We start from the raw sequence: 25,702 nt of genomic DNA on the forward strand, positions 1-25,702 counted from the left end.
CCTCATGGACCGCTCCTGTGTACCCATACCTCTGTTGTGCCATGGCCGTACCCTCTACCTTCTGTCAATCCTGTGTGCCCTTCCACTTCTTCGTGTGCCAAGTGGAACTCCCGCACAACCCCAGCTCGCGAATTCCTCCCCGAACCTCCAAGAATCCTTCTAGAATTTCTCCTCTGAGCCTCGAAACTCGTCCTCTTCATGAACCTCCCTCCTCCTCTCCACAATGCTCCCAGTGGATCCCTTCCTTAAAGACTAGTAAGATAAGAAGACAAGAGGACTCTCTCAATTAATGGGTTCTCCCACATGCAGGGTGTGAGTTGAGGCATCTTCCATGTGAGCAAGGAGGATACGTGCTCTTCCTCAAATTTTCCACATAAATCAAACCCCCATATCTTAATTCTAAGATACTCCATGGCTCCTTCCTACTTTTATAATATACACACATATCCAGGAGGACAAGTGGAGGGCTTGGCGCAAAGATGCTTGCCACCTTATCCAACTTCCCCCTTATTGAATTATTCTTTGACTATACACAACCAATTTACTTAATATAGTTTGGGTCCATCCTACATGGGAGGTTTGGTCTAAGATTCTTTGCCACCTCTACCTCTCTCACCTATTTTATATTATAGACCTTAAGCCATATCTCAATTAATGTTTGCATGGGACAACCTAGGTGGAGGGATGGCACATGGACACGGCTTTCCATCTCAACCACCTTCTGCATACTATATTATTATTACTATGGAGCCTCTTACATGGAAGGCTCGCAGATGGACATGCCCTGCCAACCTCAACCTTGGTCCTTTAGCACACAATATTCTATACGCCTAATGCCACATACTGCTCACGATGACATTTGCATGAAAGGCGTCTAGCTTGGCAACTCCACCCAAGCCTCTAGTGCTCCTTGACGCACCGGTTAGATCTTGTGCTTTTGCGGTTGGATTAAGGACTTTATGTTGAGTGGGCAAGACGTGTGTGAATTGCTGAAGGGCAGATATGTTGTAGGTGGGTGGACAAGGCTAGCACAGATTGGGTCGGGCGCTTGTTTGTTTGAATTGGGCATTATGCTAAGGTAGGTTTCTGTGGAAATCGCCGTGGATGCATTATCAACCAATCAAAGTGCACGCTTGCAAACCACAAGTTGTGAACAATAGAACTCTGAATTGCAATGTGGCACTTGACTGGCAACCGGGTAAAGCTCTGGTATTGCACCCTCGCCGAAGAATGGGTAAGGAGCCTTCGGGCCAATGGGAGCAAAGCAACGTAGCACTAGGTACAGGTAGCAGGCATGTGCCCTTTGTGAATGCATAGCGGACACTCAAAATTGTTACTGTGCGAGTGTCAAGCATCGGGTTGGACGCCTGTGAAACAGGTCAGGTAGCAAGCCGAGGGACTCAAGCAAGGGCACTCGAATTGTTATTGTGCAAACATCGACACAATCGAGTGTCAAGCATCGGGTGGAAGCGTGTGAAACCGCTCTATAACAAGAAGCAAGGAAGCCGAAGTTGCGCAAGCATCCGGCAGACGAGTGTGAAACTGCTCTAATTAAGAGACAGCTCTTTTTTTTTTTTTCCCCAAAGAGCTCTCTTAGTGGTAAACTACTCTGTTCTTTCATTAAAGCACACTCACAGTTCTTTGGCTACCGTGTGGCTTGCTATGGCTTCCCTGCTTCTTCTTCTTCCTCCATAGCTATGGCGATGGCTATGGCTTCCCTGTTTCTTTGGTTATGGCTTCCTTCTTCTTCTAGCCGCCTATTCATTCTTTAGTCTCGGCTGCTTGCTGCTCTTTTGTCCAACCTCCCATCGAAACCTTGGTGCCAAGGGAACGATGCGGAAGAGCATTCAGCACCGGCAGCATCAGCAGCAACAGCATGAGCCCGAGGCCCTTCTCGAGTACAAGGCCAGAGATGGCGCCTGGTACGCTGGCACGGCGTCGTTTACCGGAGTGTTCCTTCGCGTTCATTTCCAAGACTTTTCCGAGGAGGAAGATGAGTTTTGGCGTTGGCAGAGATTCAAGACGGCGGACGAAGTGCGAGAGGCGATACGCCCGTGCTCGCAACCTATGCAGGACTTCCAGTGTTCCTCCATTTATGAAGGCATGATTCTTTGTATTGCATGCAGGCGACCGCACTCCAAATTGTTTGAATACTACGACGCCAAGGTCTTGCAGGTGTAATCTCCTTGTTCTACCTTATACTGATAACTAGAATGGATGAAACCTGTCTTATGCGCTGGATGAAACTCCGATTTCCGTTCCCTTGAGCCAGCATCATCTTTTGCAGGTCAAGAGATTTGAGCACGGCCGCGGCTCCAATAAAGAAGAGCTCTGCAAATGCCGCTTTCAAGTCGAATGGATTGGCGGACCTCATAAAGACAAAAACCGGTATGTAGGCTGTGGCGACATTTGCATTTTGACTCCGGGAGACGTTGAGGATGATCCTGCTGTAAGAGCTCTCCTGGAAAAGGTGAAGGCGCTCGAAACTGATATACCAGTTTGCATGTATGATGATGAGGACGACTTCGACATCCCTCTGAATCGGAGTTTTAAAAGGAGGAAAACACACTCTGAAAGTTGGACAGAAAGCGACTGTAAGTATGATGATGATGACGACTTAGACATCCCTCTGAATTGGAGTTTGAAGGCGAGGAAAACATACTCTGCAGGTTGGACAGAAAGCGACCAGAGGCCTCGTAGCGCGATGCGTGATTTTGATTTGAATCTAAAGCTAGATGCTGCTATTGGAGGTGAAACTGTTGCTAATAAGGACAACCCATTGACAAACGCAAGCGGAATACGGGACGTGAAGGCTTCTCAAGGCAAGCCAGAGTCTCTATTCGCAGGTGCTTTTCTTCACAATTTTCCAAGGGATCATGCATTATCGGGTGCGTTGAACGACATCGAGTCGATGAAAGAAATTTGTCTTGCAGAATTTGCTTCTAAATTTCCAGGCAAGGGAGATGCCTGGGAAGGCTGGAGCACAGATGAGGATTTGACTCCACCTGATTGCTGTGACCAAGACAGGATACTAGAATCAAGTAGCGATCGGCTCCACAGGAAGACGACCACCTCTACGACTGATGTTGAGAAATGTACAGATGTTTTAGAAAATTCCTCAAATTCCGAAGGCAGGAAATGCGATCGTGGAACGAGGAAAGACTCTTTGGCGCAAGAACAAAACATTGAACTGAATAATGCGTTGTCTGGCGCCCAATATGATGGCATGACTGTTCAAGACAAAGGGATGAAGAACCCACTTCCACCTCCGCAAAAACATATCATTGTTGAAAGAGGTACCCCGTCAAAGGAGATTCCTTCCTTTAAAGGTATAGAGATAATAGACCTTGAAGCAGATGAAGAATCCAAGCCTCTTCTATCCAAAACTGGCAGGGATGACAGTGTGCAGGGGTCAATGATGCAAGAAGGCTCGTCAAACGAAGTTTTGCTTACACAGAGAACCACAAACATCGACCTGAATTCTGCAAATAAGGAGCTGAATAAGGGGCTCGATACAAAAGCAAGCCCAAGCATCCGTGTCAATGCCAATCAGACCACCCCTTCAAGCTCAGTCTTACCAAGTCAAACAGTTGTTGATAGAGTTATGAATGATTCAGTTTTAGGATCCTCAGACGGGACATGCGTCAAGCCTATACATACAACCACAAAACATTCAGACAACCCAGTCGTTGACAGATTGCACTGTAAGTCTCTTGAAGAAAAAGACTTCATATTGGAAGATAACACACCTCATGTGGCAAAGAGGCTATCGAAGCAGCCATCTTGTGCGGAACAATCTGGGAACAAAGATGTTTGTGATGGTTCTAGTCTTGATAAAGAGCATGTGTCTCATTCCCACATGGCACATATCTCGTCTTGTTCATGTACTGCCTTTCAAAGTTGCTGTTGTACGAGCAGAAATCGTCATGAACGTGGCCGTGTTGGGGTCATCCACATGGGTCCCTTGCATATGCAAACAAAAGCTTGTCGGCATACTCCGAATTGTCATTATGAATGGCATAATCAGTGTAATTGTAGTGACTTAAGACGCCCAGAAAATTTGACATGGAGAAAGTGCTGTGGTTGTGCTTCCTCAGAGCAGTTTCAAGGTGTCAACAAAAGCGGTCACTTCCAGCTCGGTCATGATGGTCATGCCATGACATGTCAATGGTGCTACAAAGTTCGCGATTGCAAGGAACAACCTGGAGTGGATGATGCCAAAAAAAAAGAGGAAGATTCTGTGGGCGTAAAGATCCTTACTGCTTCCCAAATTTTACTGGTTGAAAACCTTGAAAAGAACATAACACCTTCTATCGCACTCAAAACTGTGTTGGAGGCTACTCATGGAGCAATTATGGTTTATGTTTGGCCAAGCTTGGAGTATGAGACAACTAGAAAAGGGTACATATGTTACCAGGACTCGCAAACTGCAGACACTGCGTATTCAGACCTTCTTGGAGGGGAGTTTCTGATTGTATCATCAAAAGGAAGGTATCCACGATCACCATTTCAGAAGATCTCAGAAATTCTTGTGGCTTTCACAGCATATTTATTGTTGCTATGATGTGATGGATGCTTAATTATGGAGTTTAGCTTTGTGTAAGACTGCGCGCAAGCTGTGAGAGGTCAATTGAATGCGGCAGCATATATAAAGACACAAAATTAGGTCTATTTGAAAAATGAGGAAGCTTGCACAATGATAAACCAGAATACTCAATCTAAGCGATACTATCTATATTGGTCTAATTGCTGCAAGTACAAAATGTCACTGCTGTTCTCAATAGGTGCTATACTGAGGATCAGTATGCGATAGAGTATTGGGGGTGGTAGCTTTGGAGCAATGCTCTGGGCTTGCGTCCACCTTAGGTTTTTGCTGGGTAGCTGATGCACTTGCCGTCCTTGTTCTAGCTACACAAAATTGCTCTGTCATTTCATCCTCTCTTTGCGCATTCCAGCAATTATTACGTCCAGCTTTTTTGCTTTCAGTTGTTATCACAGCAAGTCTTTGTAAGGCTAGTGAGGATGTTTTGTGGCATTTGTAAGTCAAGATGGAGACTGTTTTAGAGCCCTCAACAATTCAGGATAGAATTTTCACTTATAGCAGAAAAAATTGTTCTTGCATTCATGCAACCTGGAGTTTTGAAAGTGGTCTCAGGATAGGAGACTCGCAAATGGGATGCCAAGTGGAGCACTCCTGATAGATTCTCGTGCCATCACTAGCATCTCTTGCATATCTTGCAAGGAATCCTTAGCTGCATCCAGTTGAATACCCTCAATCCAACCGCCACGGGAGACCTGGGTTGATATCTGTACATAAGCAACACTCCATCTTGTTTATTCGATAGTGTTGGCATTTTACCACATAGTCAGTAATATCAGCCTTCATTTTAGGTGAGTAAAGCGTCCCTTTTACTAAGTCATAGGTTTGTTGAATCCCTGGATGACATGCAGCTGGCTTGTCATGCAAACTCCGATAGCAACTGCTGCATATCACAATCCTCAACACGAGGAATGCAACCCCCCTGAGATACTGACACATTCAATGCGTAGAGGGCATGCTCCTTCTTGAGCTCTCTGGCTAACCGCCTTGCTGAAATGACCTGCAATTTAGGAGTGGCAATACCATGCAATGCTACAGTTCTACCCTTGTAGACAAAGCTGAGTGATAGGGCATTTAAATCCATGCTGATTTTACCCAAAGATTTCAGCCAATCGCAACCCAAGACAACATCTATTGGGCCCATATCCAATGCCAAGAGATCCCCAACAAATTCATAATCCTCAGAGAGCTTGATCCTTGCATCTTGGCAACAAAATTTACTGACCAAATGCTGTCCATTTGCCACCTCTACTCTCAGCCCATGATCAATCTCAGTAGCAATCAGTCCCACCTTCTGTAAGGTCTTAGAATTGATGAAACTATGAGTGCTACTGCTGTCCACAAGCATGTGAACAGTCCTGCCATTAATTCGTCCTTTTAATCTGATAGCTTCAGCACTTTTGACACCCATCAATGCATGAGAAGAGATAGCATAAATTGTTTGCTGCGCATCCCTCTCCTCCTTGTCCACAGGAGCATTACCATTTGCATCCTCTCGCGCATGAAAAGGCATAGCAACTTGATGCTCCACATGAAAGACTTTAGGCAACGGCCTCGCATGTTACATGTGGCTTGAGTGTCATCGGATTGTATACCATGCATATAATGTTCATTAGCACCACCGGGATCAAGGGGAAATCAGCCCCCTTCGTGGCTCCAACATCTGGAGCTTCTTCCACGATTTGTGCACCCTCTAAATCATCATGAGTGGCATCCAAAGTCTCAGAAGTATCCATCAAATCCTCATCATCCGATATCTCAATAATCATGCTGAGTTTTGCAATACGACTGTTACGCATTTTGCAAATTTCCGGATGCTCAGGAGTCCACTTCTCACCACACTTAAAGCATAAGTTTGCCTGCCTTCTGCTGTCCATAATAGCCCTGGCGTGTTGTTTAAATTCTGAATTTTCATGTCCAACACTTGGCTTAGCTCCTGGCTTAGCATCAAATGACCTGTATGGCTTACCATATGTTATCTTGCTGCTTGTAACTATGGGAAATGTCAAAAATGGTGCTGCTGCTGATTTTCTTCATTCCAATCAGTCACCTTAGGCTTCTTCTCAGCCTCATTTGCATTCCCATATGCGCTACCCGCTGTCATCTTGTACTTGCTAGCATATTTGGCCTCAAATACCTCTGCCAATTGGGCTGCACGCTCAATTGTTTGAAGGTTATGTGCCTTCACATCTGCAGCGAGAGAAGGACTTAACCCATGGATGAAACGCAATAGCTATCCCTTTTCAGATACGCCCTGCACAAACAAGGAAAGTCTCCAGAAGCGTTGCAATTACTCTTGGACCGTACTGGTCTGCGACGACAAGGCATAGAATTCAGCCAAGTACTAATCAAGACGAATGGGGATACGAATGTAGTGACCATCAATTCTTTGAAACCCCTCCTAGTGGTTGGTCTCTGAGGCGAATCCCTTATGTATCGCCACCATGTAGATATGCATACCTGCAAAAATGATGCGCTCATCCTCAGACTTGGGGTAGAAGCGGAAGCCACTCCTCCAACTCATTGGGAGTGCAAGTGTCCCCTTTAAACTTATGCACTGTGAGTGTGTCCTTGATATCCTTGGCTTCATAATTCTTGTGTGTGTAACCTCCATAAGTGCGGGCATCATCACGCTTGAGGTTCACATAATCGGAGAAGGACATCTCAAGTTTGATGGCATCAGGTAGGGCCTTATATGAACACAAAGAATTTGCCAACATGTCATCAAAAGTGGCTTGTTGCCCACCACCACCCCCCTGCTGTGTAGTAGCTGTTGCCATCTGATGCACTGGTTGCGTTTAGCTATATGTGCTCGTTGGTGGAGCGATAGGTGCATGAATCCTGGGCTGGGTCTCTCTGCCAAATGCATCTCTCCAAAATGATGGCATGCCAGAGGGCTGAGAAGAGGACTGCCCTCTCTCCTAGGGGTGCGGGCTGCCATATAAACCCAAGCGAGCTCCAGGCATACTCGGTGGTGCGGTGAGGGAGCACTAACCGGATGCACACCAACGGGTCGGCCCAAAAGAGAGCCAAAAGATGGCTTGACATCCTGCAAGAAGGTGCTCTGTGGCACAGAAAATGTATCATCTAAGTCCAGATAATCCCCATGGCGGGGTACATGCAACGGTACAGAAGATTGATGCTCATAGGCACGACGAGCATCTGCCATAAAACCCTTGCGTGGAGCAGACAAAACATCCTCACTGTCTGAGTGGTCCCCTTGCTAGGGTGTGGGCTGCTTGCCCCTGTCGTGTATAACTTGGCCAATCTACTGCTCGAGCTGCTGTCCCATCTGGGCAAGAGCTATATCTTGCATAGCCATGGCCGTGGTAAGCTGTTGGCTAAACTCCTGTCCCATCTGGCGGATGGCACCCTGGAGCATAGAAGGAAGAGTATCCAAAACTGTGACTACGTTGCCAGTGCTTCACGAGATGCAGGAGAGAGAGGCTAAGTTGCAGGAATCTCTATACCACCAATGGATGCACCCACTATGGAAGGCAATTGCTCATGCTGAGCAGCCTCATCACTATCATGGAATGTATCCTGTGGGGCACGCTTGGGTGGCATGGTAGCTGTATTGGAGGGAGAAGCTCGAATGCAGGCAAGGATGAAGTGTATTCGGAGAAGGAGACAGCAAAACCCTGCTGTAATGAGCACGTGATATAGTGTGTAGAACCACAAAAGAAGGCCGATGGAGAAGCTCAGAAGAAAGAGCGATGAAGAGGCTTCAAAACGGAGCCAAAATGGCTCCAAATGGGTTGTGAAAGGCCCTAAAAAGAGGCTGAAAAGTGAACCTCCTTAAAAAAAATAAAAAAATAATATTAAAATAAAAATAAAATTTGGGTTTCCCTATGTCACCTAGGATTGTTAGGACTGTAGAATCCCGTAGGATAGAATAGATGCATCTTGAAAGAGGTGTGAGAGCACAATGAAACAAAATGTAGTTCTCTATTATGATTGTGATTGTGAGAGAGAGGACTCTCTCTTATAGAAAGGGGGAGAAGGTAATACCTTCCCTATATAAGTGGCATTCAGCCCCTACATCAGTGGGAATCAGTCCCTACATCAGTGGGACTGGCCTAAATCAAAGGAACCTCCCATGTGGGGGCCTTTGGCTTACATCATCACTTAGGTCACACACTAGACACATCATAGCACTTGATGTGCCTTTACAGCACACACAAACACACATGTGACTCCCCTAGATGCACACATGCACCATAGAGCAAGTCCTTGATCATACTTATCCCAACATACCCCCCCTCAAGGGGTTGCCTCTTGCAGTGTCAAGGATACATCTAGTCTCATAGTTTCTCATGCCATCTCATGGTGGTCAAGGATAAATCTATGGCTAGGATCTCATGCTAGCAAGGGTTCCCAAGGGTGTGAGGTTCACAGAAATGGGATAGTCAAAACACATATCACATGGTCTACATCATATGGTGACCAGAGGTGATTTACAGTAACATATGATATTCTTTTTGGAGTACTACTCCAGGCAGAGAACCTCAAAATTTGACCAAGTGATGATAAACAAAAATTCAAAAGACAAAGTGCTTAAAAAGCATAGTCTTTATTTTCAAAGTTTGATTCTTCATTTGCTGATGGAGTTCTTTCTTCAGCCAGATTTGCTTGTTGTTGAAGTAGCCCTTCTTGTCTTTGATCAACCAATTAGCTTCTTCTTTTGTAGACTTCTTTTCCACAACATTCCATATCCCCTTTTTCATTAGCATAAACTTAGCTTTTGTTTGCCATGTGTGAAAGCCTTTACCATTGAACTTATCCATATTCAAGAAGGTAGCCATGAGAGGGTCTAACCCAAAATGGGCAGTGTCTACTCTCTTACAAGTCTAGAAAGAGTTGAAAAACTTCAAAGTACAAGCATTTAGTGTAGCAAAGACTTGTAACCAAATTCCATACTACAAATCATAATGGAAATGATGCTTCAACTTGCATGCTTCATAGAGGTGGCTAAATGAAAGTATTCCAAACAAATCCAAGTATAGCAACTTAAAGGAAAGCTGTAGCCACAGTTGTACTGATGCTATTCAACACTTTAAAACATCAGAAATGCTAAAGTAGCATCTAATGTAGCATCAAACTCACAACATTGTCAAAACTGTCCAAAACAGAGGCCTGAACTTGGAGGGTGCAATTCTCATACCTCATAGCTCTATTCAAGGGGATTTTTATGCATTAAGAAAGGCCTTATACCAGAGAAGGTCCTCCACCAAGAAAGAGCGCAATGTTGCGCCAGGTCGCCATAGCCAAGCTTGACAAAGTCGACTGGTTTTTTCGCATTTTCTCCTCCAATTCTTGACCAAACGGGCTCAGATTTCATCAGCAGCTTGCGTGTAGTGTCGTGCAGCTCAGGCTCAGAGGGATTTGCAGATAGGTAAGCACAGAGGCGGCATTGCGCGATTTATCGGCGAGCAGTCTTCGTGTTGGCGTTGCGCGTACAGAGGAAATTTCCCTAATTGCTTGCAGCTGGAAGGTCGCCCGTACATGAGGAGTCTACAGCTCAAAGGGTTTGAGCAATGGTCGCATATAATGGGAGAACTGAGCTCTCACAGATTTGGGGAAGGAGGAGGAAAATGGAGAAGATGAAGAAGCTTTGAGAAAACTAGTAGTTTATGCTAGAGAAAGCATCTAATGCTAGGCTAGGCTAGATCTAGAACCTAAAGCTCTGATACCAAGTGTAGAATCCCGTAGGATAGAATAGATGCATCTTGAAAGAGGTGTGAGAGCACAATGAAACAAAATGTAGTTCTCTATTATGATTGTGAGAGAGAGGACTCTCTCTTATAGAAAGGGGGAGAAGGTAATACCTTCCCTACATAAGTGGCAATCAGCCCCTACATCAGTGGGAATCAGTTCCTACATCAGTGGGACTGGCCTAAATCAAAGGAACCTCCCATGTGGGGGCCTTTGGCTTACATCATCACTTAGATCACACACTAGACACATCATAGCACTTGATGTGCCTTTACAACACACACAAACACACGTGTGACTCCCCTAGATGCACACATGCACCATAGAGCAAGCCCTTGATCATACTTATCCCAACAAGGACAGCTCTAACCTAAGACTAGTAGTACTTTTAGGACACTGACTTAGGCTAACCTAACCCAACTGTTTAACCCTAGTTATAACCTAACCTAGCCCCCAACTAACTAAACCTAAACCAAACCCCTAACTAAACTAACCTTGGTTTAAGTCTAACCTAAGGCTTAGAACCTTGTAGACTAAGGTTTGCAAGAGGCGACGGGTGAAGCGAGGGCGGCGGAGAAAACGTGGCGAGAGCGGCCGGCGGTGCGGGCGGGAGTAGATGGCGATGGACTAAAGAGGCGCCATGGGCGTGTCGACAAGCATGGCGATGGGCAGCGCAGGGGAGAGGCTAGAGAGCGCAGGGGAGACGGAGAGCGCTGTTTGCTGTTGGTGTCCTAGAATTCGACGGAATAAGATGAATTGGCGATTGGTGCAGACTGGCTGAAGAAGCAGCTTGTGAGGTATGGATATGGCAATAGCAGAAGAAGCTTACAGCTTGCAAATTCTCGCAGGTTGTAGATCTTGAAGTCTGTGCTATGCTGTGCTAGCATCGAATGTTTTCAATTTATTTTTCTGTTGCCCGTCAAGAGAGTCGTCTGTCGTCTTGTGGCGGCATGTCGAGCAAAGGGTGTTTTCAGGAGCGAAGGTCCATAGTCTGGCCGGTAGGAAGAAAGTCACGCTTGTAGTGACGTTTTGCTATTTCCAAGTTTGCATGAACTAGAAAGAGCTAATGATCTCTATCAAAACTCGCTTGCTGGTTCTACCGTTCACCGTTTTAGCCTAAGCAGCTGGTTCTAGTATTCAGCCATGGCTGCCGTCTTCCTTTCATAGCTTTCTGGATAACCAATGCTGATTTTCTTGCACAAGAACTCTGAAAACCATTCAGAGATTGACAATGAGGGCCCTGAGCATCCCATGCCCAAATGCTTGCAGGCTCCATGACGACGTGGAAACTTCTTGCTTTAGTCTGGGCTTGCCCTTCGATAAATTTCTAGTTGTGAAGATTCTGTGGGCAAGGCATTTGTGAACCAAGCCCAAGAAAGTGCTCTGATACCAATGTAATGAAAGAGACAAGGGGGCAGATTGGAGGAGGGAGAGATAGGAAGAGGGAGAAGGAGAGAGAAGTGTGGAAAGGGGAAGAGGGAGAGGAAGAGAGAGATTGGGAGAGAAGGGAGAAGGAAAGAGAGAGAGATAGAGAGAGATTGGGAGAGAGTGTGTAGGGAGCACGTAGGAGGAAGGAGGTGGGAGTAGATAGGATTAGATGTCACATCAAAAAGTACATAGTAGGGGGTGGATGGGGACTTATATAGTCCTTCCACAATTTCCACCTAAAGGATCTCTAACTTGGCCCTTTTTTCTCCTTCATTACAGTATGACCCCTAAGTCTTGGTCTATCTATGTGGAGCTCCATGTCTAGACCTGCTGCCAATAGTGATCGAAATGACTGTCAGCCCTACATGGCCTTCTCAAGGAATCATAAAGGTCAGCCTCTATTTCGATAAAACTCTAAGAGTTTACCTCATCGATGCGACTTAGAGCATCTGCAATCTTATTTAAACTACCCTTCTGATACCCAATTTCCATATCAAAGTCTTGCATTAGGTCAGCCCATTGTGCCTTTGTCCCCCTCAACTCAGGCCTATCACATATGTACTTGATAGTCTCATGTTTCGTCAGTACAACAAACTTGCCTCCACATATATGACACGACCGGATGTGAAGATAGTGGGAGAGAGGGAAGGAGTCTCACTTGCGGCTTTCTCACATGCACAGTGGGGGAATACACACAAAGGTGGAGGCTGAAAACAGTTTTCCTCTTCTTAGTCGTGAAAGCCAAAAGAACTCAAGTACAAAGAAATAGAAGAACCCTATATGTGGGTCTCAAACCAAACTCAACTAACTAAGGTGGCTTACTAACTGAGCCACAAACTAGAGTAGATAAGGATAGCTGTCATCCAGCTATTATTCGTGGGCGGTGTACCAACCGCATCTGCAGCTAACAAGTCGGTGACATAAATGCACAACGGTCACCCTGGCATATCGCGAGTGGAGCTTGATATCTCAACACTCCCCCTCGAGCTCAATCCCAATTCCTGCACACCAAGCAGGTCTCTGAACTTACGCAGCTTCTCTGCACCCAATGCTTTTGTGAATATGTCAGCTACCTGATCCTCTGTGCTGACATAAACTAGATCAATAAGACCTAGTTAAACCTTCTCCCGCACATAGTGATAATGCACCTCAATGTGCTTTGTTCTAGCATGATAGACTGGGTTATTTGCCAAGTGTATGCTGCTCATGTTGTCACAATAAATGACAACTGGCCCATCTGTAGACTGATGCATATCATAGAGTAGCTTATGCAACCAAGCTACCTCACATGCAGCCATTGCTGCACCCCTGTACTCAGCCTCTGTGCTCGACAAGGCAACTGTAGGCTGTTTCTTGCTGCTCCAAGTGACTGCAGCACTCCCAAAAGAGAACACATATCCACTGGTAGATCGTCTATCAGAAATACTACCAGCCCAATCAGCATCAGTGTATCCATGCAACTGTATCTGAACCCCAGCCTCATAAAATAGTCCATACTGCAATGTGGACTTCACATACCTGAGTATGCGTCTAGCCGCATCCAAATGCGGTTTCCTTGGAGCCTGCATGAACTGACTTACCAATCCAACAGCATAGCTTAGATCTGGCCTGGTAATAGTCATATAAATCAAACTTCCTACTATGCGTCTGTACATAGTAGGGTCTTCCAAAAGCTCACCTGCATCTGTGCTCAGCTTCACATTCTGCTTCAAAGGAACTGAAATAGGCTTACAGCCTGTCATCCCATATTTGGACAGCATGTCCAATCCATACTGCCTCTGCAAGAGCTGTATCCCACTTGGTGATCTAATCACCTCAATGCCCAAGAAATAACGTAGCTCTCCCAAATCCTTCATCTCAAACTTTTGCCTCAATAGCATTTTCACATGAAGGATATCTTCATCACTATCACCTGTGATGATCAAATCATCAACATAAATGACAAGCAACATGATACCTTTCTCTGTTTTTCTTACATAGAGTGAGAAATCTGCCTTGGAAATCTGAAAGCCAATAGTGACAAGATACTGTCCTATCTTGTCAGACCATGTTCTAGGTGCTTGCTTCAAGCCATACAAGGCTTTCTTCAACCTGCAAACAAACTCAGGATGAATAGCATGAACATAACCTGCTGGTTGCTCCATAAAGACCTCCTCTTGCAAATCACCATGCAAGAAGGCATTCTTTACATCCATCTGATGTAAAGACCATCCCTTTGATGCAGCCATAGCAATGGCTGCTCTTACGGTTGCCATCCTTGCAACTGGGCTGAAAGTCTCTTCATAGTCAATGCCATATGTCTGTGCATACCCCTTGACAACTAATCTTGCCTTGTATCTATTCACAGAACCATCTGCATTGTGCTTGATCTTATAAACCCACTTACAGCCAATTGCATTCTTGTCTTTAGGCAAAGGCACCAATTCCCATGTAGCATTTGCATCCAAGGCATCCATTTCTTCATCCATGGCTTTCTCCCATTTTTCATTTCCCATGGCTTGCTCAAAAGAAGTGGGTTCTGGTTCCTGTATCACTTTGACCATATAGGCATAGTGAATGGCTGTAAATCCATCATATTTCAGCCTATCCACAGGATACCTACCTAACCTTGGTAGACCTGCGCAAAATAGGCTCACTTCCAGGTGCTCTCAAAACATCCCTGGTCTTCCTTACTCCAGGTGTAACAACAGAAGGAATACCCAACTCATCATCAATGCTCTGTTCTGAGCCACTGGATTCACCATCCACATAAGAGTGACCTGCATTCACATCAAACATGGCTGATCTACCTTCTCTTTTCCTTTTCGTGATACCTGCATACCACTCTCTGCATTGCTTTGAGGAGATTCTCCTGATCTCAATCTGCCTGTCCATGGCGAAGTATGTGAACCACTGCTAGAGGACACTGCAGGTCCACTGATATTTTGTGATTGCTGCTGTGAATTCTGTGCAGCATTACCATTTTGTGCATCTACATCAATCATTACATTTACTGGTTTATACCAGCTGCTCATCTCATCAAAAACAACATCTCTGCTCACTGTGAACTTTCGTGTAGAAGGGTTATAGCATCTATACCCTTTCTGCTGCAGAGAATAACCAATAAAGACGCACTTCTCAGCTTTTGGATCCAACTTGGACCTCAACTCATCTGGCACATGAACATAGGCAATGCAGCAAAAAATTTTCAAATGAGAAATGTCTGGTTTCCTACCAGTATACATCTCCTTTGGCGTCATGCCATGTATTGCTGCAGTGGGAGTCCTGTTTATTATATAACTGCTGTAGCAACTGCTTCAGCCCAATAATAATCTGGTAGATCTTTTTCATTTAGCATGGCCCGATATACCTGTCCAATATGCCTGTTTTTTCTTTCTGTAATTCCATTTTGCTGTGGGGTATGACTGCATGAATATTGCTGCTTTATACCATGCTCCTGCAAGAACCTTGCAAACTCATTTGAGAGGTACTCTCCCCCTCCATCTGACCTTAGGCATTTTATTTGCAGGCCTGTTTCTTTTTCAACCATAGCTTTAAAAGCTTTGAAGTGCCCAAACACTTCACTTTTCTTTTTTATAAAATACACCCAAAGTTTTCTGCTGAAGTCATCAATAAATGTGATAAAATAGTGACAGCCTCCAATAGATGCAGCTTTAGTAGTCCACACATCAGAGTGGATTAATTCCAATGGCTTTTTACTCTCTTGAACATGCCTAGGAAAAGGTTTCCTTGCGTGTTTCCCAAATTGACAGGCTTCACAAACCTTGTGCATTTCTGTAACCTTGAATTTAGGCAATCCTGCAACAATATTTTGGGCTTGCATTGATTTAAGTCGCTGTATATTAACATGACCAATGCGTTTGTGCTAGATATCAATATCTGCAACTACACCGGTTCCATGTGCAAACATTGCTGCACTCAATTCAGGCATGTCCGCATCCAACGTAAACATCCTGCCCTTCTTCTTTCCTTTTGCTATCAAGCGACCATTATTTTTCATATCCTCAACAAAGCATCCATGAGGATTAAATCTGACCTGCAAGCCCTGCTCAACCATTTGACCAACAGAAATGAGGTTCTTGGTGATGTTCGGGACATGAAATACATCGGACAGGTATTTCTTTTTCCCATCCTGCATAGACAAAGGAATTTTACCAATCTGCACAATAGGATGTGCAGTATCATCACCAGTCTCCACAAATCCTGGCTTTTTCATTTTCTTTGCATCCTGCATCCATTCTGCATGACCTGTCATGTGGTTTGACGCACCTGAGTCAACATACCACACATCATTTCGTTCTTTAGCACTTGTCACAGAATTGGTCATATGCTGCACCATAAATAGATGCTCATTTCTGTCATCACCCTGTCTACTGGAAGATGCATAATTGCCTTGCTGCAATTTTCCATTCATAATGTCATTTTGCTTTTTGTAGCAGTCCTTAGCCATATGACCCATTTTACCACAATAGTAGCATTCAACATTGCTGTTTGCATTTTGGCCTCTCTGCCATCCACCACGGCCTCTTTGGCTCCCCCTGCCTCTAGAGTTACCACGTCCTCCTGCATAGGATTGGTTTTCTTGAGTTTGCTGCATATTTTGACTTCTACCACGGCCTGCAGATCGGCCTCCTCTACCTCTGCCTCTACCTCTTCCAGCATTTGAGTAGAAGACAGTTTCTTTTGAAGTTCCTTCTGAAGAAGATGCACCCCCATTTCTCTGCTCTTTAGAAATTAGAAGAGCAAACAACTCTTCAAAATCAGGAAATTATTCACGGACGGCAATGGATGTCCGGAAATGTGCATAATCCTTTCCTAGACCATTCAAGGTCACAGAAACTAGATCATCATCTTCCACTGGCGACCCAATGGAAGCAAGTGCATCTGCAATTTTCTTCACCTTCATGTGGTAGTCATTTATGCTCAAATTTTCTCTCTGCACATCGTGCAACTCCTGTTTGAGCTGCATTTTCGTGGCTTGCGTATTTGTGCTGTACATTTTTGCCAAAGTATCCCATGCCTCCTTTGGCGTACTTGCATCCTGAATATGCACAATCATAGAGTCCGAAATACTGATAGACAGCCAGTACATAACTTTCTTGGCTCTCTCATGCCATCCTTTAAATGCCTGCATTTGTTGATTGGGAACATTAGGAAGAATAGGTTCTTTTTCATTTCCTGTAATGAACTCCCAATAGCCTTTTCCCATAAGGAAATTCGTCATTCTAAACTTCCATGCCTGGAAGTTGTTCTTGTCAAGCTTTTCAGTGACAATCTGTGAAAGAGAAACAGATGCCATTACAGAACACTGCAAAATATTCTGTCACTGCAAAAAACACAGCTTTTGCCTCACACGGGCAGATCTGCAAAACTGACGAAAGTGGTATTTCACCACATAGTCACTTCCTAGTGACGATTTTGCATCAACAGGCAACAAGCATGATTCTGCAACTCCTAATAATTCTGCACACAGGCATACGATGCAATTTCTACGGTAACTTTTCACCGACTAGCCGAGTAGTGGTCGCACAGCCAAAACAGGGCCTTTTTCTGAGTGCTTGCGAAGAACTTCCGCCTTCAAAACGGGCCCCGAAATGGCCTCGAATCAGAAAAATAAAGTCAATCTGAGACAGTGCACTCTTGCACTTCCGGCTGTGCTACTTGCAGAGATTTGCTCCCAAACTCGAAATAGGAAAGCAACACTGGTCCTCTTATCAGGACACCGCGAACTTGGTTTGCTTTCTTGAGCTCCTTACCACGAACAAGGCTCTGATACCATGTGAAGATAGTAGGAGAGAGGGAAGGAGTCTCACTTGCGGCTTTCTCACATGCATAATGGGGGAATACACACAAAGGTGGAGGCTGAAAACAGTTTTCCTCTTCTTAGTTGTGAAAGCCAAAAGAACTCAAGTACAAAGAAATAGAAGAACCCTATATGTGGGTCTCAAACCAAACTCAACTAACTAAGGTGGCTTACTAACTGAGCCACAAACTAGAGTAGATAAGAATAGCTGTCATCCAGCTATTATTCGTGGGCGGTGTACCAACCGCATCTGCAGCTAACAAGTCGGTGACATAAATGCACAACGGTCACCCTGGCATATCGCGAGTGGAGCTTGATATCTCAACACCCGAAGGCTCTTGAATACCTGGACCTGCAAAGCAAGCATAGAGAAAACAACCATGGAAATAATAGAGATGGGTGTAGGCTAGCTCACCACCCAACCATGATGCTGGCAAGGAAAAAAATTGAGAAACTCGGACGTCCCCGAGCTGAGCTGCTGGCACATCTCCCAATTGGATCCTAACCAACCTGGCGTCCCATACCACCAGGTGGCGCCCCATGGAACTTGGATCAGCTGTTGGGCCTTGGGCTATGCTAGGAAGCAAGTGCGTGTTCGCAACACGACCTAGGATTCAAACCGGCAAGGAAGAGTTGAGCTTTCTCTAATTGAACCCTTGGGCTCCTTATATATTGCTCGAGCCCAATGCGCTAAAAATAGCAAAGACCCTAATTTGAACCCCAATCCATCTGTGCCCTAGCCCCAAGTCTCCCCAGGCTTCCTAGACTGGTCCATGCACATGACATAATCCTCCCCCTCCTCTATCCTAAGTTCATAGGAAAGTCTAGAAACTCTCTTTGAAGGTGTTAGTCAATGTCTCCCATGTAGAATCGTCCTCAACACAATCCTTCCACTTAATCTTGTATTCTGTGATTGTCCTATTTCTGACTTGATGTTCACGAAATCCAATAATATTTTCAGGCCCTTGTGGTACAAATGTTAAGTCTTCCACCTCTATAAGTTTTGGAGGAGTGACCAATTGATCCTTAGCACCCAATTCTTCTTTTAGTCTACTGGTAGGGAAAACTGCATGAACTCTTACATTAGGAGGCAATTCAAGTTCATATGCAACATTTCCAATTCTTCTTTCAATCCGAAATGGACCACAGTATCTGAGAGACAACTTCTTAACCTTTCGAATACTTGGGCTTTTAGATTCCTTGGGAACACGTAAAAATACCATCATTCCTTCGAAAAATTCTCTCGTGAAACGATGTTTGTTAGAACTTAGAATAATATATGTCCCGATCTTGGGCACTTCTAATAGGCTTCTTGGCAAACTGCAACATTTCTTGCATATCTTTCAAAAATGATTTTGCAGCATCATTTTTTATTCCCTTGAATCCGACCATTATTGGTGACTTAGGTTGAAATCCCTACATAAGCATAAAAGGATGGAAACCTGTACTTGAATGCTTTGCACTATTATAAGCAGGGCATATATTCTTCCCATGAAGACTGTCTCTTGGAAACATACGCACGAAGCATATCTTGGTTTACTACTTCTGTCTAGCCATCAGGTTGTGCATGTTCAGAGGAACTCAAACTAAGAGTGGTGTCTAACTCGTCAACGACAAGTGTTCAGAAGTGTGTACCTACCACTTGTGTAGCCTAGTATCAACCACCTCCTTGGTTTTGGCCTTCTTTGCTCTGGAATAAGGGCTTGGAGTGATGTTTGGACCCAACACAGAAGCCATGGTGTCCACATGAGTAAGAGCCTGGGTGGTATTCATCATCAACGTGACAGAAGACTGTAGTGTAGTGATTTGCTGAGCTAATTGAGTATGATTCAAAGCGACCCCATCAAATCTTGCATCCAAAGTGGTCAAGAAGTCCTTGAAAGCGTACTTTGTGATCAAATCTGTGAGGGAAAGGGGGGAGTGGAACAGTAGGAGACAGAGACACAAGGAGTGTGGGTGTGTAAAGAATGCGTTGAGCCACACCACAAACTCAAAGGTTTTATTAGGATTAGGTATTCACCCTATGACTGTCTTAGCGGTCGTAACATTTAAAGGGTGGCAATGTGCCTTTACCCCAACAACCTCCCACCTAAAGGCCAATGTGCCTAAAGGGGAGAAAAGAATAAAAATTACAGCAATATACAGTTACTGTATACAAGACCATAAAATAAGAGTGGTCTCATCCTAATCCCATGATGCGGCGACAATGTGCAAACCGCTTTGTAGGCAAGCTCTTAGTGAGCAAATCTGCAGGATTATCATCAGTGTGCACCTTCACAAGCTCAAGCTGCTTGTCCTCCAGTACCTCCCTGATAAAATGATATTTCACATCTATGTGCTTGGTCTTCTGATGAAAGACCGGATTCTTTGCCAACATGATAGCACTCTGACTATCACAATGCAAAACTGGTATATCTCCTGTAATGCCCAAATCTCCCACCAGCCGAGTAAGCCATATTGCTTCCTTGCAAGCCTCAGTGGCTGCAATATATTCAGCTTCTGTGGTTGACAGTGCAATGCATTTCTGCAAATGAGACACCCATGATATAGCACTTCTTGCAAATGTGAAAACATAACCGGTAGTAGACTTCCGGTTATCTGCATTTCCTGCATAGTCTGAATCTGTAAAACCATGCACCAATGCATCCTGCCTACCATAGCATATGCACAAGTCTTTGGTACCCTTGAGATACCTCAAGACACCTTTCACTGCTTCCCAGTGCCGCTTGCCTGGATTTGCCATATACCTGCTGATGACTCCCACCGCAAAAGCAATATCCGGACGAGTGGCAACCATGGCATACATCAAAGAACCAACTGCAGATGCATACGGAACCTTGGCCATCTCAGCCTTACTGATCTGGGGCTGTCCTCACTGCTGAGTTTTAAATGTGGAGGCAACGGGGTACTAATAGACTTCCCCCCCTCCATTTTAAACCTCTGCAGTACTTTGCCAATGTACTCCTTCTGTGACAGAAACAAAAGTCCCTTGGACCTGTCACGAATAATCCGCATACCAAGTATATGGTTTGCATCCCCCAAGTCTTTCATGTCAAAAGACTTATGCAGTTGCTTCTTCAAAGCACTAATCTCCTGCTGAGATTTGCTGGCAATCAGCATGTCATCCACATATAGAATGAGTAGCATCAAACTGCCATCCTTTGCCCGTTTGGTGTACAAGCAGTGATCAGTCTCACACCTATGATACCCTTGGGACTGCATGAAGGCATCAAACTTCTTGTACCATTCCCTTGGTGCCTGCTTGAGTCCATACAAGCTCCTCTTGAGCTTACACACAAGCTTCTCTTTTCCTTTAACAGCATATCCCTCTGGCTGACTCATGTAGATCTCATCATGGAGATCTCCGTGAAGAAAAGCAGTCTTCACATCCATCTGACATAAATCCATGTCCTCATGAGCAACAAGAGCTAACACTGCTCTCAAAGTAGTCATCTTGACTACAGGGGAAAAGATCTCATCAAAGTCAATGCCCTTCTCCTGCTTAAATCCCTTGGCAACCAATCTGGCCTTATACCTCGGTAAAGCATTTGAATCCACTTTGACTTTGTAAACCCACTTGCATGGCAAAACCTTTCTGCCTGCAGGTAGCTGCACCAAGTCCCATGTATCATTTTGAAGTAGGGAGTCCATTTCTGATTGCATGGCTTTCTCCCACTTCCTTTTCTCTGTTCTTCCCATAGCTTCCCTGAAGCTGGAAGGCTCACCACAATCTGTCAGCATGATAAAATCAGCCACATTATTGGCTCCTGGAACAAACCTGTCAGGAGGCCGTTGTACACGGTTGCTCCTCCTAACAAAATGCTCCGTATTAGGCTGCTGTCTAGCCTGTTCGTCATGCATGACGGGTGGCTGTACCACCATATTTGGCTGTCCTACAGCGCCATTTGCTGGCATATCCAGTGGTGCATCATTGGCAAAATTGTCTGGCTGATTTTCAGCTTGTATACCCTCTTGAACAGGGTTATTTACAGCAGCCTGCTGCTGCATATTAATGGGCATTCTTTGCTGTCCGACATCATCATAAACAACCCTCCTGTATTCCACAGGTTGCACGGGTTCTTTGTGGACACTATCCTCTTTAAAGATGACATTGCTGCGTATAATCTTCCGTTTGACAAGATCCCATAACCTGTACCCCATTTCACCTTCGTCACCGTAACCCATGAAGATGCATCTGAAAGACTTTGGCTCCAGTTTGGTACGCAATTCTTTGCGTACATGAGCAAAGCACTCGCAGCCAAACACACGTAAGTGCTTGTATGAAGGTGGCTTGCCAGACCACACCTCCTCTGGCACTTTCAGCTCCAAAGCCTTGTTCGGCGACCTGTTAATTAGGTGAACTGCTGTTTGCACGGCTTCTGCCCAAAAGCCATGGGGCAATGCAGCATAAGACAACATACATCGAACTTTCTCCTGAATAGTTCGATTCCTCCGCTCACTCACACCATTTTGAGGTGGATTATGAGGGGCTGTGAGTTCCTGTTTAATGCCCTTAGCTTCGCATAACTGTACAAAAGCATGTGACACATACTCACCCCCATTATCGGATCTGAGGCATTTCAGCCTGCATCCTGTCCGATTCTCAACCTGAGCGACAAACTTCTTGAAAGCATCTGAGGCATCGCTCTTATGCTTCAAGAAATAGACCCACACTTTGCGTGTGGCATCATCAATAAAAGTAATGAAATACTTTGCACCCCCTAGTGATAGCTGTGGCATCTCACACAAATCAGTGTGCACTAGATCAAGCGGTGCTCTATTCTGGGGAGTTCTGCTCTTATGAGGAGTCATAGAATGCTTTCCAAAAATGCAATGATCACAAGTAGGCAAATCTGAAAATGAAAGAGACGGCAGATAACCCAAACGTGACAGTTCTTGCATTCCTTTAACGGACATGTGTCCCAACCGGCTATGCCACAATGAAACCTTCGGCAGCTCGGTTATGGCAACAACATGATTACCTACATTGGAAACATAAAGAGGGTACAAGGTATCACTCTTATAACCCTCAGCCACTACAACCTGGCCATCAGTAATCACCCATTTGGAATCCCCAAATGTGGTGTGGTAACCACTGTCATCCAATAAGCCAGTGCTAATCAGATTTTTCTTGATTTGCGGCACATGGCGAACACCATCAAGCATGAAAATGCGTCCGTCAGGGAATCTGCTGGAAGGTCGCAGCAGCATTCGTGAGACCAAAAGGGGGGGGGAGAGAGAGAGAGATGGCAGATATGCTGCACAAAGGCAGCTACTGAAGTAAAAGAGAGGAAGAGAAGGTTGCGTAGAGGCTGTGTGCAAGACGGAACTGCTGCTGTAGGTTCGCAGGAGGTAGCTGATGCAACTTGAAGGAGATTGGCTGCTGTTGGAAGAGGGCTTTCAGCCTGGAAATATTGGATCGCAATTGGTCTAGGAGGCTCTGCTTGGGTTGGATTTGGTGCGTTAATAGCATAGGCTGTGTGCAGGCTATGGACAAGGAGGGGTGTGGGTTTTATAGCTGTAGGTCTAGTCCCTTGCCTTTGTAAATTGTCCAAAAAGCCCTAAAGCTTGCCTTTTGGAAAGCTCTGCTTTCCAAAACTCACGGCTTTTAGAAAGCATTGCTTTCCTCCAAAAGCTTACTGCTTTTGGAAAGCATTGCTTTCAGAGGCTTTTCACAAAAAGCAAGCTTTGCTTTTCAGAGACCTTCAGCCCTTTGTAGCCAAAAAACATCATCACCTTCGTTTCAGCTGCGATTAGCTATGCTTCTCCTCTCCTAGATGCACTACAAACCTTCCAGCTCAGCCTAGACCAATACCAGGCCATGCACAGCAGCTGGTCTATTCTGGTGCAGTTCTAACAGCATCTACCAGGGCTTGCTACCCATCACACCTTATATCCAGCTTCCAACTCTCAATTCTCCCTAAGACCACTAGTTGCACAGCTTACAACAATCAGTTGCAACTGCCAGCAGGTGATTCAGCAGCAAATACACCCCGACTTCCCACGGAATAGCTACAGCAAGCGTTGAACAATTATGACATGTCCAACTATCAGCCTGTTTCAAGCTGCGATGGAGTTTTCTACAGCTGCTAATCAATTGTACACTATTTTTTCAATGCAGACACCTACAATCCTCTACCAAGCCCTGCAAATTACTGCCCTCTTGGATTTCCGTAATTGTAAGCTGGTGATTTTGTGCCTTAATATCCATAGCTTGTTTTTCTCTGGTATACCCTTTTGTTCCTTTCTGCTGTTTGTTTGCTCTTAGTATGTTTATTCTTATGGTATACTGATTGCAGACCGTGGGTGATATCTCGAGCGAACCCTGACTTGGTTGATCAGAACCAACTGTGCATTGTCAGTGCTTTGGCTACCTTAAAGGTTGACTTATGATCATTGTGTGTTCAGAATCCACTTTCGAAGTTTTTGTTTGCTTATAATGGATACATTGCTTTATTTTCCACACATAGCTGGTCTCTATCCAATTTTTTGTTTCTTTCCATCGGTCTGTTTCTTATCATATTTTGGGTTCTGGTGCCACTTGGCTGATAATGCTCGGACTAATAACTGATCTTCTTTGAGTAGCAGGGAGAAAATGAAGATGCTGGTGTGGAGGGCACGCTGGGTGAACATAAAGGCTTGTCGATCCTTTACTCTGATACTGGAGAGTATGCTTTGGCATTGGCCAAGAAAAGGCTGTTTTTGGAGCAAAGGAAGGAGCTGCGTCTTTGTTATCACCGTTTTAGTAAAGAAGAGAAAGACCTGGAGTCCTGGGATTGAACATACCTTTACAGCACATGCAGTCTGATTATTTATTTAGCTAGCCTGTTCGTAGATTTCGTGTCCATATTGTAATCCCTGATGATTAAGACTAAATAGAAATGGTGGTAGCAGCAGGTGTTGTGAAATATGTATTTATTTGGCTGCTGTTGCAGAAATATGAATCTTTCGTTCTACTCACCTGCTCTTGCAAATGTAGATATTTAAGATCGCCTTTAATAAATAATTGGTATAGTGAGGTATATACACCTTTATGAACAAAGAGTACTTATACTGCAGTGCGCGATGTTATAGTCCTTTTTTAATGAGAGATTGGTTATCAATCAAAGATAAACTCTATGAAGATGAACTCCATGATCCAATTAAATTAAAAGAAGGGAAGACCAGTGAGACGCTGTGTGCGTCTCTTACTTCAGTTGGAAATGTGGATTAGTTGGGTTTTAAAATTTCTTGTAAACTCTTTGAAATGAAGCCAACACATTTGACTTCATTCCAGAAACATCGCCCAACCAAAGGAAGCAAAGTCAACAAATGTGTGCGAGTATGATGCTCCACTGATAGAGAGAATATTGTCAATTCTATCTAAGGTAGTTCTCACTCTTTATAAAGTATGGTGAGATTTTTCAATAATGCATCCCTAACAAACAATGCACTTTTAATGACATGAGCACAATTGTCCAACTACTAAATATTCATGTTTCTACCTTGGACAACATGAGAGGCTTTTCAAGTGGATATACTTCTTGTATTGTCCAAAAGTTACGTAAGTGGTTGGAAGTTTAACACACTTAAATTTGATATGGGGAGAGACTATTTGTCACACGAATTTGCAAAATTTTGCAAAACAATGTGTAATTTAACAATAGTTCACTTTGATATGTAGTGGTTGGTGAAAAAAAGAATAGAAGATGGCACATTGAATGGTTAAGTACGAATAATTTGGAAAATAAATGTCATGCTCCACAAAAGCACATGTGAACAAGACTTTGTAATAGGCATCTAGGAGTCATCTGTCACTTTAGTGTATCTTGTTTGTGGTAAGCACAAATTTGTGAGTCATTGTAGTATGAGCAAGGGTTTCCAAACACTACAACCCAAACCCTTGCTCATAAAAATGTGACAACCCATAAATCTTTCAAATGTGCATGATAGAGGTCATCTCCCTTTGATGTTGAGCTTGATGTAATTTGAAATGATCATCTATTTCTTGAAGGGCCACAAGGACAGTTGCAGAATCTAGAGCCCAATGCATATTAGATTGGTGTTCACGTGAATTCAACTCTCATGTGTAGACCATGTATGGTACAAGGAGGAAAAAATGTAGCAATATACATGGACGGGGCTCATGCAAAGGGCTTACCTACAAATCTACATGA

The 25,702-nt window shown here is 44.4% G+C and overlaps 1 protein-coding gene across 5 annotated transcripts; it reads left to right on the plus strand.

Moving 5' to 3' along the window:
• Positions 1-1,665: 1,665 nt before the first annotated feature.
• LOC147894337 (SAWADEE protein) lies at positions 1,666-24,487 on the plus strand. Of its 5 annotated transcripts, none has more exons than XM_087384972.1 (5): positions 1,666-2,175; positions 2,288-2,846; positions 2,934-4,491; positions 23,846-23,927; positions 24,135-24,487. In XM_087384972.1, exons 1-5 carry the CDS (start codon positions 1,834-1,836, stop codon positions 24,324-24,326), a joined length of 2,733 nt encoding a protein of 910 aa, XP_087241098.1. In that variant the 5' UTR covers positions 1,666-1,833; the 3' UTR covers positions 24,327-24,487. The 5 variants fall into 5 exon arrangements, with proteins under 5 accessions (XP_087241098.1, XP_087241097.1, XP_087241094.1 ...); XM_087384971.1 differs by having other exon boundaries at positions 2,288-2,594; positions 2,670-4,491; XM_087384968.1 differs by having other exon boundaries at positions 2,288-4,491.
• Positions 24,488-25,702: the final 1,215 nt, after the last annotated feature.

The sequence above is a fragment of the Dipteris shenzhenensis genome, chromosome 14 (genome assembly GCF_047967505.1).
Source record: "Dipteris shenzhenensis isolate YYH24624 ecotype China chromosome 14, Dip_SZ_1.0, whole genome shotgun sequence".
Classification (NCBI taxonomy): Eukaryota; Viridiplantae; Streptophyta; class Polypodiopsida; order Gleicheniales; family Dipteridaceae; genus Dipteris; species Dipteris shenzhenensis.